Source organism: Eleutherodactylus coqui, chromosome 3 (genome assembly GCF_035609145.1).
Source record: "Eleutherodactylus coqui strain aEleCoq1 chromosome 3, aEleCoq1.hap1, whole genome shotgun sequence".
NCBI lineage: Eukaryota > Metazoa > Chordata > Amphibia > Anura > Eleutherodactylidae > Eleutherodactylus > Eleutherodactylus coqui.
The window spans coordinates 287,233,734-287,247,925 of NC_089839.1; the positions used below are offsets into that span (position 1 = coordinate 287,233,734).

General features: G+C 43.3%; 1 protein-coding gene across 3 annotated transcripts in view; it reads left to right on the plus strand.

The window, feature by feature from the left end:
• The window catches only part of SPATA6 (spermatogenesis associated 6), a 72,080-nt gene that overhangs the window by 33,378 nt on the left and 24,510 nt on the right, over positions 1-14,192 (plus strand). For all 3 annotated transcript variants that reach the window (XM_066597622.1, XM_066597623.1, XM_066597624.1), the window contains exon 7: positions 398-570. In XM_066597622.1, coding sequence (XP_066453719.1) covers positions 398-570 — 173 coding nt within the window. The remainder of the gene's footprint in view (positions 1-397; positions 571-14,192) is intronic.

Below are 14,192 nucleotides of genomic sequence, written 5' to 3' on the forward strand. Positions count from 1 at the left end.
TGATGCTTATATAGATATCATATCTCCACTGCTCAGTAGATCTCTAGTAACTTCTATGGTCATGTTTTGACTTTGTGTGTAGTGCAGAGAATTGGGGATCAGAATCTACTGTTTTCTCCATGTGCAGTGTATTTAAAAGGCACCAGGCTCCTCCGACTAGCTCAGAGAGGACTGAAAATCAGGTACACAGCCTGCACAGGAAAAAACTGTTGGTAAATGCAAGATACAAGTCATATAGGGGGCAGATATAAAGTAGTGTTATTCAACTGTACAATCTCTATAATGTACAGAACACACACTATGTCACCATGGATGATTTTCTTCTGTTACTGGAGTTTACCTTTAAAATTATTCTTTGAAATAACTTTTTTTTTTTTTTTACTACTTTTGTCTATAGGACTTCAGGGAGATGCATATAGATGACCTTCAGATGTCCTTGGACAATGTAAATAACAAAAGGCTCCTGGAATCACCCTGCAGAACTTCACCCCTTCTGTCTCGCTCGGCTCCACCATCAATCCTAAGACACCCCCCCAGCCCTGTGCTCAACAGATCTTCCCTCAGAGAGAGGTAACAGTCGCGCCTCGTGTGTTTGCTGAGTTCATAGCTAAAGAATAATGAATAATATTTGCTCAATTATTATAATTCTTAATCGCAAAATTTCAGCGATTTCCGTCTGGCGCAGGACCTTGATACACCGCGAACGAATCAATCTCAAGGTGTTGTTTGTATGTAATCTCTCCATCTCAGGAATGCTGTCCCATCTAAAACCGCGGGAAGGCAGTCAGCAGAATCGCCGCCTAATTGTTCAGTATACAAAGTTGCTGAGCACTTAGATTTTCTGAAAGGAAAGATTTCTATCTGAGTCTTTTCATGGTAGATGTCACTCGCTGTCAGTCATAGCTGGAAGCAAAGTAGAGGCAGGAAGGTGTGGGCAGCCTGGCATTCTGCTAGAAGTAAAAAAAAAATGTCACTGGATCTCACATACAGCAAAAGTCCTTTAATTCAGGAAACAACTTCTAATTTTGGTTTTCCCCTTGAATGTCCTCTCCAACTTCACAATGTAGTTTTGTATACTTTAGGTAACATTCTGATACTACTGGGGTATCTGTCATCTGGCACAGTCCTTAGTAGGTGTATTGGCACGACTGTTGTGCCAACACATTTACCTTTTACTTCTAGTAGAGGGTAATTATCAATAGGTAGGCTCATTGCAGAGACCTGTCAGTGCTCCCCCCTCCTTCCCCGCGGCGGAATATTGCTAGCGATATTTTGTCATGACTTATGCAAAATCGTAGGAACTGAATATACAAACAGAGGGAAAAAAAAATCACAGAAAGTGGCCATATACTTACTGCTAAACTGATGCAAGAGGGCAGGCTCCTAAAGCATGTAACCCCCAACATGCAGACGGCCACAGTGCTAAACAGTAAAGCAGTTTACACGTGTGCTGGGCACTGATGAGTCAACCACTCACAAGCCCTCCTTATACTGAGGGGGTGGCTTATTAGTGTTAACCCCTGCATAGAAGGAAGATGAGGGGCAAACATCCCCGAAACAGCTGTCTCTGTATGTTTTTTTATTCCCAATCTTTGTTATAAAGACCTGTATAAAGGATCTGACTTTGAATTAAAGGAATGCTGCCATCCAATAGATGGCGCTGCAGAGGTATTGTTCCATCTTCCTTATTTGCCTACATTACCCAGAGAAGCATGCATGGCCCTATAAGTCTCCTCACTCACCTCTCAGGTGTCTTCTCACACCCCTTCTGGGTGCTCTTCTTGGGGAGAGACAATGCCATACACTGACTCACTCACCAGCCACCTCCACACACTTTTTGGGTGCTTTCTATAAGGAGAGATGACATCCCTCTTGACCCCTGCACAGATATAGGCTGTCAGGCCACGTGGTACATGTAGTGCACCATGCATGCTTACAAACCTATAGATGACGCCATATATAAATCCAGCGGGTCACCCTGCACCCACAGGTAAACCACACCAGCACTGGCAGCCTGGGCTCCCCCCAGCATTGAAAGCCGCATTGCATGTTACTGATAAATACTGATTAATGCGAGGTATTAGCTGAAATTTTGGCCAAAATATGTGAGCCCACAACCCGCTTCAAGGGTCCTTGAATAGTGTGGGTTCCTACCCTAACATAGTTAAAATCACAGAAGGGGAATATACAAACAGACAAAACAAAGTCATAGAAAGTGGTCATATGCTTACTAATAAACTGATGCAAGAGGGCAGGCTTACAAACCATGTAACCCCCAACATGCAGATGGCCAGAGTGCTAAATGGAGGAGCAGTTTTTTTGTTTCATTTATGACTTCTGCAGTCTCAGAATCCTTTAACCCCTTCATAACAGGCGTCTTTAGTACTTAGTAGAGGACCTTTTGCTGTTAACAATTGCTGCAGACATGATGCATCGCCAGACAGCAGCTTCTGACAGCTTTCCTGAGGAGTCTTAGCCCATTTCTTATGAGCAATGGTCTCCCAATCACGAATATTTTTGTTTTTATGTGCTACAACCACCTTCTTAACTTCCCACAAGTTTTTCTATGGTGTTCAAGTTAAGTGACTGTGACTGCCAGTCCAGAATCTTCCACATCTTCTGAAACCAAGCCTTGGTGGACTTGGAGGTCTGCTTGGGATCATTGTCCTGTTGGAAGGTCCCATAACGCCCAAGCTTCAGCTTCACAGAAGACATGATGTTTTCTACTAGGATTTCCTGATACGTGATTGCAGGTTTCCAGCGCCAGAGGAAGCAAAGCAGCCCCAAAGCATCACCGACCCACCGCCAGGCTTCACTGTGAGCTGTAAGGTGTTCTTTCCATGCTTCATTCTTCCTCCTCCAGATCTACTGCTGATCCATAGGCCCAAAAAGTTCCAGTTTTGTTTCATCACTCTACAGAACAGAATCCCAAAACTCCTGTGGCTTATTTATATGGTTTTCAGCACTTTGGAGGCAACCTTTCTTCTGCTTTTGGGTCAGTAGAGGTGGACGTCTTGGAGTTCAGGCACGTGGACAATCAGTGTTTAGTATGTGGCTTGCTGTGCAAAAGGTGGGTGGATGTGGAACATCCATTCTTGAAATCATTGGGGGTCTCGGTGATGAGTGCCCTGCCGATCAGCCGGTTATCTTCTACCCCGTGGATGGGGGGATAACTTGTAATCTTGGTGTAACCCCTTTAAACAAACAGAGTAGCACAGTAAGCTACATTGTTTCCGCATCACCTGAGATAGAAAAACAGCATAGCTCGCTGTGCCACTCGTCTAACTTCCATTGACTTCTGGGGGAGTTACAGAAACCTTTTATCACACTGCACTCGGCTATTTCTGTCACCGCCTTCAGAGTGGCCATAAGTCAGCATAGGTACTTGTGCCACACGTGAGGCCTGTATGTGTCAGACCTTTCTGGCATATCCTGTGCATATCCCACAAAAGTCTGTTATTGGAATACCCCTTTAATAGAAATGTGTATGCCATTCAGGGTTTGTAAAAAAGCTTTTTGACACTTTCTCTAGGCAGTCTAATGGATGCAAATAATGGTTGCCTGCCAGCAGTCTAATATAGCGATCTGATTATGAGTTAATCTACATAAATAATCAGTATTTTTTTAACTCATTGACCTAAATTAACACAGAAAAAAAAATCAATGGCTTCTCTCCTTTTTAATTCCTTGTATTATTTATCACACTCATCTTTGATCTCTGCCTCCAAAATCCTGTCGTCGTTTCCTCACTAAAGCTGCCAAAACATATCTGAATGTCAAAAAATGACTTTCGGTTCATCCAGCCGCACAGCGCTATAAAAATTCAAATTATTGTGAGTCTGAACTCAGATCTTTCTTTCAAATGTGTGGGATGCTGTTAAACAAACAATGTTCCCAGCGAGCCGAGCCTTCCTGCTGGAATTATAGGCCGTGACAAGAAGCAAGAATTCACTCTTACATATATTTTTGCTTCTAATGGAAATTAAGAGATGTATAGTACTTGCAAAAGTCAGAGAGCCAGCTAGTTAAAGGCGAAGTTCCACTAACAAAGTGGACTAATGCAGCTAATTGTTTGTTTTTTATTCCAATGCTTCTCAAATAAGACCAGTTTACACATAAAAAAAAATGTCCTGAATTGTGTCTACAGCTCCTACACAGACCTATGTGTTCCCATGGTAACAGACAACAAACAAGGCCTGTGTAGTCTGATCCTGCGATCAAACTCTCTTCTATGCGTCCTCTACATCTTATTATTAAAGGGGCTGTGCCAGAATAGATTTTTATTACCTACCTATAGTCTGATCGGTGGGGGTCTCACTGATCACGAGAACAGGACTCCTATGTCCCCCACTCCTCATCACTGTTGGCTTGCAGCACCCACGCCATCCGACTGAATGGAGCGATGGCCGCACATCTGTGGATGCTGCTCCATTTAGTTCATTGGGACTAATAGCAGAGTACAAGTAGTCGGCTATTTCTGGCAGTGCAATTGAAAATCGATTGAGTGACTGCAGATCCATTCAATCTCCTTCGAGGAGAAGGGTGGGAGGCAGGACCGGCCTTCTCATGATCGTGGTGGTCTCAGTGGCGAACCCCAACCGATCAGAAAAGTCAAATCTATTCTAGTACAACCCCTTTAACATACATTTGATAAGTTATCAAACACATATGGTGATGTCCATGGAGTCAGACTACACAGAGTTTGTGGTCTGTTACCATGGAAACACATAGGCTTGAATGGGAGCTGTAGATAGAGAACAATCGGATGTTTTTTAATTAGACTATTTGTAAAGTCGGTTCGATTTTCATTTTAGTTGCATTGGGGCTATAAAAAGGTTACATAGGTGAAGTGAAATTTAGTACCGGACTGGCATAGGCTGCAGAGAAATGTATCATCTGCTGTGTATCTCCTCCTTTTCAATGGTGGATACTGATCAGTATATATAATGTTGTCTTCTTGCTATCTGGAAACCGTTAACCCATAGATCTACAAGGGGCTGGCACAATTTGCAAATGTGCTGCAGATTATCCGCCACAGGATTGGAAGGTCTGCAGTAAAGTCTCATCTGAATTAAGAGTTTGACAGTTTTCTTGCAGAGTTTGTGTAAAAAAAAAAAAATAAATAAAATAAATTAACATACTTTGCACCAGGCTTGCGATTCATTTTAGACACTTTTGGAGACTTTTCAAGGTGTCTGACAAATGGGCGTTGCTTTGTGAAAAAGGGGGCGCTATTGTATTTATGATGAGCTTATCTGTGTATTAATTAGACAAGCAATGTTTTGAGAGCAGTTTAGCTGCTTGTTGACAGTTTCCAAGTGCCAAACTTGTGTGTTTTTGGTTTGTTTTTTTTAGTTCTATTTCTAACTATGGGAAATCACTTTAAAAGTCCTTCTGTCAAAGCTTCTGTAAATCAAAACCTGGTTTCTGACTCCAGATAAAACCTGATGTCTCTTGCAAGTTCTGAAGTCTATTTCATTCTCTCGGCTTCCTGAATTCCTCTCTCCTTGACAATAAAAGCAGAATAGGGATACACGATTTTATTAGTCTTTACTGCTGACATTTGCTCAGTGCTTTATCTTCGTACTTGACTGAATTTACTGACCCTGTTAACTGGCATCTCCTCCGTTTAGAAGCGTGGTCCGAATTCACGTGGAACATGGAGCATATGGGGGTTACGAGTCTCGGTTATTAGGCCACTTGTAGAAGACTTGCACATGAATGCACTAGATTTTGTTTCCCCCCCCCCACAACAACTTTATCAAAACTACTACACAAGAGCTCACACATGTCTACTGAAAAAGAATACGCCACATGGCAACCGTAAGAATAGTTGGAATTGTTGCGATCAAATTGTCTGACTTTTTTTTACATTGAGGTTACTCATGAGTCATGGTAATGCCACAGTTGGAGTCCAACTCCATGAAGCCTTAGCCGTATATTGTGTTCATCCAGTTATGAACTGTCTTGGACTCTTACATGGGTAACAAGTGCTTCTTGACAAACTTGCCAGTGTCCATAGGGTTGCAAATGGTATATATGGCTGAGTCCTTATGTAGAGTAACATTAATCTCTATCTTCTTCCATTGGATAACCCAGCAGTCTTAACAGTTGTTTAGTCCCGGTATCTTCTTCCTTAAAGGGTTATTTTCATCTTAAACATTTATGTCCTATCCACAGGATATGCCACAAGTGTCTAATAGGTGTGGATCCCACTACCGTGAGCCGTGTATAGGAAGAACATGGGTTTTGCCACCCTGTTCATTAATTCACATCGGCTGCTTCCAAGCAAGTAATACTTCATTTGATTTGTAACTTGTATGGACTTTAATGGAGAGGGTCAAGTAATCTGAGATAGATAGTGATGTTGATGAAATTGGCAATGGAGAGAGGAGCAGATGGTATACAGCAGAAATAACCAAATAAATCCCATCATTAATTCCTGCTCTCCTTTATGTGTTTTTCTTAGCTCTTCATGACACTGACCCTAACACCAGACACTGCTGTCCCTAATTAACCCTCAGTTATCACTATTGATGACCTTATCTAAAATACTGCCCCTGAGAATGAGGGCACTAGGACCCAGACAAAAAGCTGAACGAGCAAGCTGAATAATGAACCAAAGCCAAATATATACTATCAAGGTATTAACAGACGAACCACAAGGTTAGAAAACGACTAGAAGAGAGAACCATAGGAACATGACCACACTGATAATACGAAACTAGACTAGAATAAGGTGCTGGAACTAAATAAATACTGGATTTAAGTGCACATTGCATTTTCTCTAGCAACCACATTGCAGAAGACTGGGATATTTAAAGGGAGGCTAGCCAATGAGCATGGTTCTGCAGTGTGGTTGTTAGGTTGTGCGTCTGGGACCTGTGATTCTACAGGTTTCCATGAGCACAGCTTCACAGGGTTAGGGTTAATTAAGCTGGCTGGGTGTGGTGTTTCTCCAGCCAATCCCCTCTGATCTGCTGCACATAAATACCAGCATCTCTTGGTAGAAGATGCTGGCCATTTTATCATGCTGGTGGCCAGATGTGCTGTAGACACAGTCCTGGAAAGATGCATAACAACACGGAACACAACACTACTCACACACAGTGAACACAGAACACGATAGTTCACACCTCATGTCTAGCCACACGCACGGACATACGGAACAAGTCACTGTTCACACCAACACACAAGGTCATGCATACCACACAAAACAGGACTGCGCATAGAGCACGTCTGGCCACCTGCACAGACCTACAAAACATGTCGCTGTTCATACCAACACACACAGTAAGGCAAAACACATAGAACAGGACTCTGCATAAAGCACGTCTGCCCACCTGACATACAAAACACGTCGCTGTTCACACCAACACACAAGGTCATGCACACCACATAGAACAGGAACCCCACCCAGAACTCGCATGCATACAGATGGTAAACCATAGCCAGTCCAAGTGTCCTCACACCGAGGGGGAAGAGAGTGAGCCACCTTGCTGATATACAGGTAACAGTGTCGGGCATCACCCACCTGACACACACCTAAGACATCAGACATCTGGAGGCCGCACCTGCAAGGGGATAAGGAGAAACCTGCGGGTGTATGCACCAGTGCAGTCACCGTACCACACACTACTTGATACACGCACCCCAGAATGCAAGGAGGGGAGGGACAACAGGTGTCCAGACCATCCTCAGGGAAGGAGGCACTTCAGACAAGCATGCATAGCACCAGCTCTGAGGGGGTTTAAAACAGAGTAAAATGACCAGCATCATCTACCAAGAGATGCTGGTATTTCTGTTTAGCAGACCAGAGGGGATAGGCTGGAGAAACACCACACCCAGCCAGCTCAATTAACCCTCACCTGTGAAGCTGTGCTAATGCAATCCTGTAGAACCACAGGTCCCAGACGCACAACCTAACAAGTGGTCAGCTGATGCACACAAGTGGATCAGCTGTGGGAACAGTAACCTAACAACTGCCCCAACAACAGGTTAGACCGCAGGAGATGGCAATCCAGTAAGAGAATTCCTAATCGCTCCACCGTGATGTGGTTGTGCACATCCTCAATTTCTCCTTATGAAGAAGTAAATTATGTAAGAATTGCAAGAATTCCAATATGGTGACTGGATTTTCTGAAGTCACTTGCAACTTTTTCTCCCTGAAGGTTAAGGTCACACAGCAACCCCCGACTTTACCGCAATCAAAAATCACGGTAAATCGGTAGTCTTAATTACAATATGAACGTGAGCATCCTTGTCCTTTGCAGTCAGAACATCCGGTGATTTCTCTCCCTCCTGCGTGCACGCCCTCTGGGGAAGCTGGAAAAGTTGAGTGATATATTTGCCGAGATTCTATGTGTCTTCTCTTCTTCTCTCGTGCTTGTCGCAGTCCCCACAGATGTTGCCAGCATGTCATTGTTTTAAAAAGATAATTGTTTGACATTTGAGACAGGACTTTGTATCGAGTGATAAACCGTCAGAGCGTGAACCATTCTTTGGGAAAAAAAAAAATTCTTGTGTGTTTTCAGCTTGTAGTAACCAGCCTTTAATCCCGCGGAGAGTCTCGCCATTGTCACTCCGGCTAATCAAGAAATCTTGCTGTTGAGAGAGAAGATTATTTGCTTTCTTTATTTTTGTCTTTTTCTCTTTTATTTGTGACTTTATCGCTATGCAAACAGAGGTGAAGCGTGCCTCGCCGCCACACCAGAGAGAGGCCGGTTGATCACACTTGACAGAGCTTCTTTGAAATGAATTATGAGAAGGTCTCCCATTGATCTGGCTTTCTTTTTTTTTTCTTCTCGGGTCACTGAGCAATAATTCCTAAGTGTTTATACAATCTATTGAAATCAATAAACAATTTAAACCGGTGGAGCCGCAGAATGTTTGCCAGGGCCGAGGAACATTGAGAGTATGACAATGAATACGGTTAAAGTATAGTATTTTTTTTATATATATATAATCGAAGCAAAGGGTTCTCCTAATTAAATCTTTTTCCTCTTGCCTCCGTTGATAGTGGACCTAATTAGTGGACCTAATTCGAAAGGCTGGATTTCATGTCTACATAAGTTGCCATTTGCTTTTATAGCACCAACTTATACTGCATGGGTGTACAGAGATTGTCCTCCCCATTAGATCCTGTCCCTGCAATCTTATTTCTCTAGTTTAGAGTACTTTCGGCCCAAAAATTAGCTCAAATGTTTTGACCAATAGTTGTCCCGTCTAAGGCTGCATTCCCACGAACGTATATCGGCTCGGTTTTCACGCCGAGCCGATATACGTTGTCTTCGTGTGCAGGGGAGAAAAGGATGGAAGAGCCAGGAGCAGGAACTGAGCTCCCGCCCCCTCTCTGCCTCCTCCCCACCCCTCTGCACTATTTGCAATGAAAGGAGGTGGGGCGGGGCTAAGTTCCGAGAATTAGCCCCACCCCCACCCCGCCTCTCCCCATTGCAAATAGTGCAGAGGGGCGGAGGGAGGCAGAGAGGGGGCGGGAGCTCAGTTCCTGCTCCTGGCTCTTGCATCCCCCCCCCCCCCCTGCAGATGAGGACACCGCATATCAGCCGGGCGTGAAAACCGAGCTGATATTCGGTCGTCTGAATCCACCCTAAGGGCGCCTACCCACTTGCGTTGCCGATTTTCGCGCGTGAAAAACGCAGCGTTTTCCGCGGCGGTTTTTGCAGCCCTCCATTGACAATCATGGGTGCATTAAGAGAAAAATAAGGAGACATATGCAACTGACAGTTCCTATGTGAAAAAACCCCACGAAACGGAAAAAAACCCCCCAGATGGACAAGAACACATTCTATACTAATTGCTCTTGAGAAAAAACGCAAAACATCACAGGAAAAAAAATCGCAAGTGGGTAGGCACCCTAAAAGTGAGACCCGACAGGGTACTAAGCATGAAATCGCTCATTAGTAACTCTAGCTTAGAGTACTATTGGCTGAAAAAAATCGCTCAAACAAACTTTTTTGACTCGTGGTTGTCCCATGTAAGTGGGACCTGACATGGTAGACTAAATGACAGTCGTTCCATGTAAAGTTACCCTTACTCAAAGTGATACGGGTTCTCCTTGTGTAGAGATTCTAGAATTGGAAAGGAAGTTCTCGGTTGGATACAAAGCTGCATTAGAAGAACCGGTGCTCCTCCATGCTGACTATAATTCATAAGGTTCTGAATAGGGAAATAATTTTAGAGGAGTTTTCCAGGGTTTGGATACTGATATTTTATCTGATGACCTAGGTCATCAATATCAGACCGGTGAGAGTCCACTGCCTGGGATGTACACCAAGCACAATGCCATACATTTCATAGCAGCAGTGCCTGGTATAGCAGCGCAATCTTATTCACTTGATTGCAACTTAGGGCACATGATAAATAAGCGTGATGTCACTTGCCTGAGAAGAGGCTACAGGGCTCACCCAAGGGCCACGGCCAAGTGGACCCCCACCAATCTAATATTGATTACCTATTCTCAGGATGGGTCATCAGTGTTTTAGCCCCAGAAAACCCCTGTGCTTTTCTTTGGACTCTTCATCAAAACTGCTAACAAAGCTGTCGAAACCTGGGGATGGGAAACGCTGCTCGGACCACCAGTTCTTGGTTTCTCTGAGCTTCTGAATCAGTTTCCTGACAGTTGGTGCCCTTACTGGGTGTCTTCCTGGGTGTTCTTGATTTACGGCTACGGCATGTGAACTTCTGTTATTGACCATCAGTATGATCTCAATTCTGACCAGGGTTGCTAATTGCATGCAATTAGTGTTTTCCCTACCACATAATTCAACATCACAACTTTATTAATACTCAACATGACCTCATCCATAAGTCGAAAATGGTTGCAGATATTGAAAAAGCAACTGCACCTATCAATGGATTCCTTGGAATTGCTCAACAGAAACACATAAAAATGATCTGTCATGATTTTATTAGCAATTTTTTGAAAATTAAACGCGAGTTATGAGTGTTTCACATCGGAAAGATCATTTGTAATAATCCTGTAAATATATGTATATTGATATTACAGCTCATATAAGACTTCATTTCTAATTTCTCTAATGATAGTCTATCTCTTTAATACGGTGCCATACAAAGGCACCCGATAACTGCATACAGTGCGTATAGCACATGTTTCTAACAGTATGCAGGACAGCGCTCCAACGTCGGAGGCTGTTCTGCATATGTGTGTTACACTATGCAGGACAGCTCTCCGACATCAGAGTGCTGTCCTGCATACTCTAACATACATATGCAAAACAGGCTGCCACACTGGAATGCTGCTCTGCATAGTGTTAGAAACCTGTGTCAGACCTCACCCAACATTGGAGCTATGCAGGAAAATTTGAATGTTGGATGAAGTCTGACACTTAATTGGTAAAGGTCAATTCATATATCCCATGATCCCCTTTCCATTAAAGTTTTTTGCACTAAATCCGTGATTGCTGCTACTAATATGGCCAACCAGGCACCACCATAGTGCCAAAAAAAGTTTTGCCTCTCACCCACCTAAGTGTTTTACAAAGTTTCCTACTATATTTTACGCCATACACAGCATGTTTTATCATTGTCCCTGTTAGTTTTTTCATCAGTAGCAAGAAGTGTGCAGCCTGTATCAGTCTACTGGCTTATACACAGTACCTCGATAGTCCATTCCAAGAAAAAAAAAAAACTACACATAAATATAATATATACTCAATCAGATGCTGTATACCGGCTGAGGTGAGATTTTCCAATTGAAGTCAAATGAAAATTCTTAATTTTTATAGAGAATTTGTTCACTATCGTTCATAACCCTGCCATTGCCTCCTAGCAACCATATTCACATGCAGGTTTGCGCTCTCTGTAATTATGAATTTGCATTCAAACCGAGAACATTGAAACTTGCCAATTACCAACCTGGTATAAAGTAACAATATTTTACATTTTGTGTAAAACCAGTCTTTAAAGGGATTGCACCATTTGGACTGACTGCTTTTTTTTTCTAAATATGGACCTGCTAACAATCAGTGGGTTGCCTAAAAGAACTGATGATCAGTTAAAGGGAACCTGTGACCATGAAGATGCTGTCCATTCTGCGGCAGCAGGTTATAAGGCAGGAGGAGCTGAGCGGATCCATATATAGCTTTATGGGGAAAGATTTAGTAGAACTTGTAATTTATTCATGTACATCTGTGCTTGTTATGAGCTTAGAGGTCCAGTGGGTTGTCCTATCAGTGATTTAGTAGAGGTCCAGTGGGTGGTCCTATCAGTGATTGACAGCTACATCTGTATAAAAACCTATACAGAAAGACTGCCGATCACCGAGTAGCTCCGCCCACTGGACTTCTAAGCTCTGAATGAACAGGAGTTTAAATGAATGAAATACAATCTATACTGAATGTTTTCCCACAAAATGATATGACAATCTGCTCAGCTCCTCCTGCTCTATAACTTGCTACCTGCAGAACACATTGCATGTACATGTTGATAGCTTCCCTTTTTAAAGGGCTTGTTCAGTTGTAAACTATTGATTGCCTATACTTAGGATAGGCCATCTATATTAGATGGGTGGGGATCCACTGTTCAGGACCCCCACTGATTAGCTGTCCGTCGGACCAGTGTGCCCATTCACTATGCTTATTTCTCCAGGAAGCAAACTGCTCCATTCTCGCTGCAGTGAACAGGTTTGGTATTACAGGCCATTCACTTAAATGGGAACTTTTCATGTAATACCAAACCCGGCCACTGCAGTGTGAACAGAGCTGTTTGCTTCCTACAGAACTCTTCCCGCAGGCATATATCTATATTACTCCGCAAATGCACACCATTCGCAATCTCATTGGGGGTTTGGATTTACTCATTCCTGGTGATTGGTTATTTGTGTTGGCTAATTCACAGTGATTGGTTATTTGGTTTGGCTGGTTCACGGTGCTTGGTTGTTTAGGTTGGCTCGTGTAGAAGTGGGGAATAATAGGTTAATATGCGTCTCTCAGGCCTGATGTTACACATGAGTGCTCTAGTGTGTGGCTTTCATGGCGCTGCTGGGGATGATTTCTTCTGTGTCTCTGGATAGCGTCAGGGGTGACATTACTGCATCAGCTCCAGATTATATATTTCTCATGCTGGCATATACATTTCAGCCAGTTCTCGTCATCAAGGGTTAAACATCTGTCTGCTTCTGTTTAGCTGAAGGACTGGCTGGGGATTAACAGCTGGCCCCTCCTTGCTGATGACGCCGGTTATACTCCTAGTACTCTGTCCCTGTCAGAACTCTCGGCATACTTGTCAGTGTCGTGTCCTCGGCATATCTGTTAGTTGTCAGTGTGAGTTGTCAGCATTTTAAGTTCTGTCCTTCCATAGTTTCCAGTCTGGTTCCCTACTTCATCTCTTAGTTGAGACCTTGCAAACAGTGAAGTCTCCCTTTTAGTGGCAAGTGTGCTCCCCTTCGTGGCGAGTCCTGTTGAGGAGGTCGAGGATCTTCAGATGGGTCAGTGATCGGGGGATTATTCTGATTGCCAGATTTTGACCTTATTGTTTTTTTAAAATATTTTTTGCCTTCCTCTGGATCAACATTGGGGATGAGAGGCTGAACTGCTTGGATGTGTCTTTTTTGGCCTTACATACTATGTTCCACTCAGATTGGTATTCCTATATTATTTTCGGTTTGGCATCTATTCGCTCATATACTCACCTGTCCAGACTGCTCTGGTATCCTTCCCGCCCTCGTTTCATCAGCAGTCTCCGACAGACATGGCAGCGAGTCACTGTTTGCAGATCATATCCATTGCCCTCAATGAACATGTGGATAGGGTTGTCTTGGTAGGACCACCCCTTTAGGGCAGACACTATGGTGCTCTTCATGGAGACCTTGTAAGCAGCCCAAATGGGCTTCCAGGCTCTCATCGTGACACCAAAGCCCATAGGATAAGCTCCAGTTCATGCAGTTGTTTGTTCTCGCATCCATCAATAGATACAGAAAGTGATCTTTTTCACCTGCAAAGTTAATGGGATATTTGAAAATCAATCTGTATGTCAGATGCAGAAACTAATATCCATCACTTTGAATAATGGTACTGCATGCATCGGACAGGGTAACGTTTCATGAGATATTTTCCTGCCACCGTGATGGACCAGACTGATGGTATTCAAGGGTGTACTGCCATCATATCTGCGGACACAGACCTTATGGACATCATCTACTGTTGCAAAAAAGT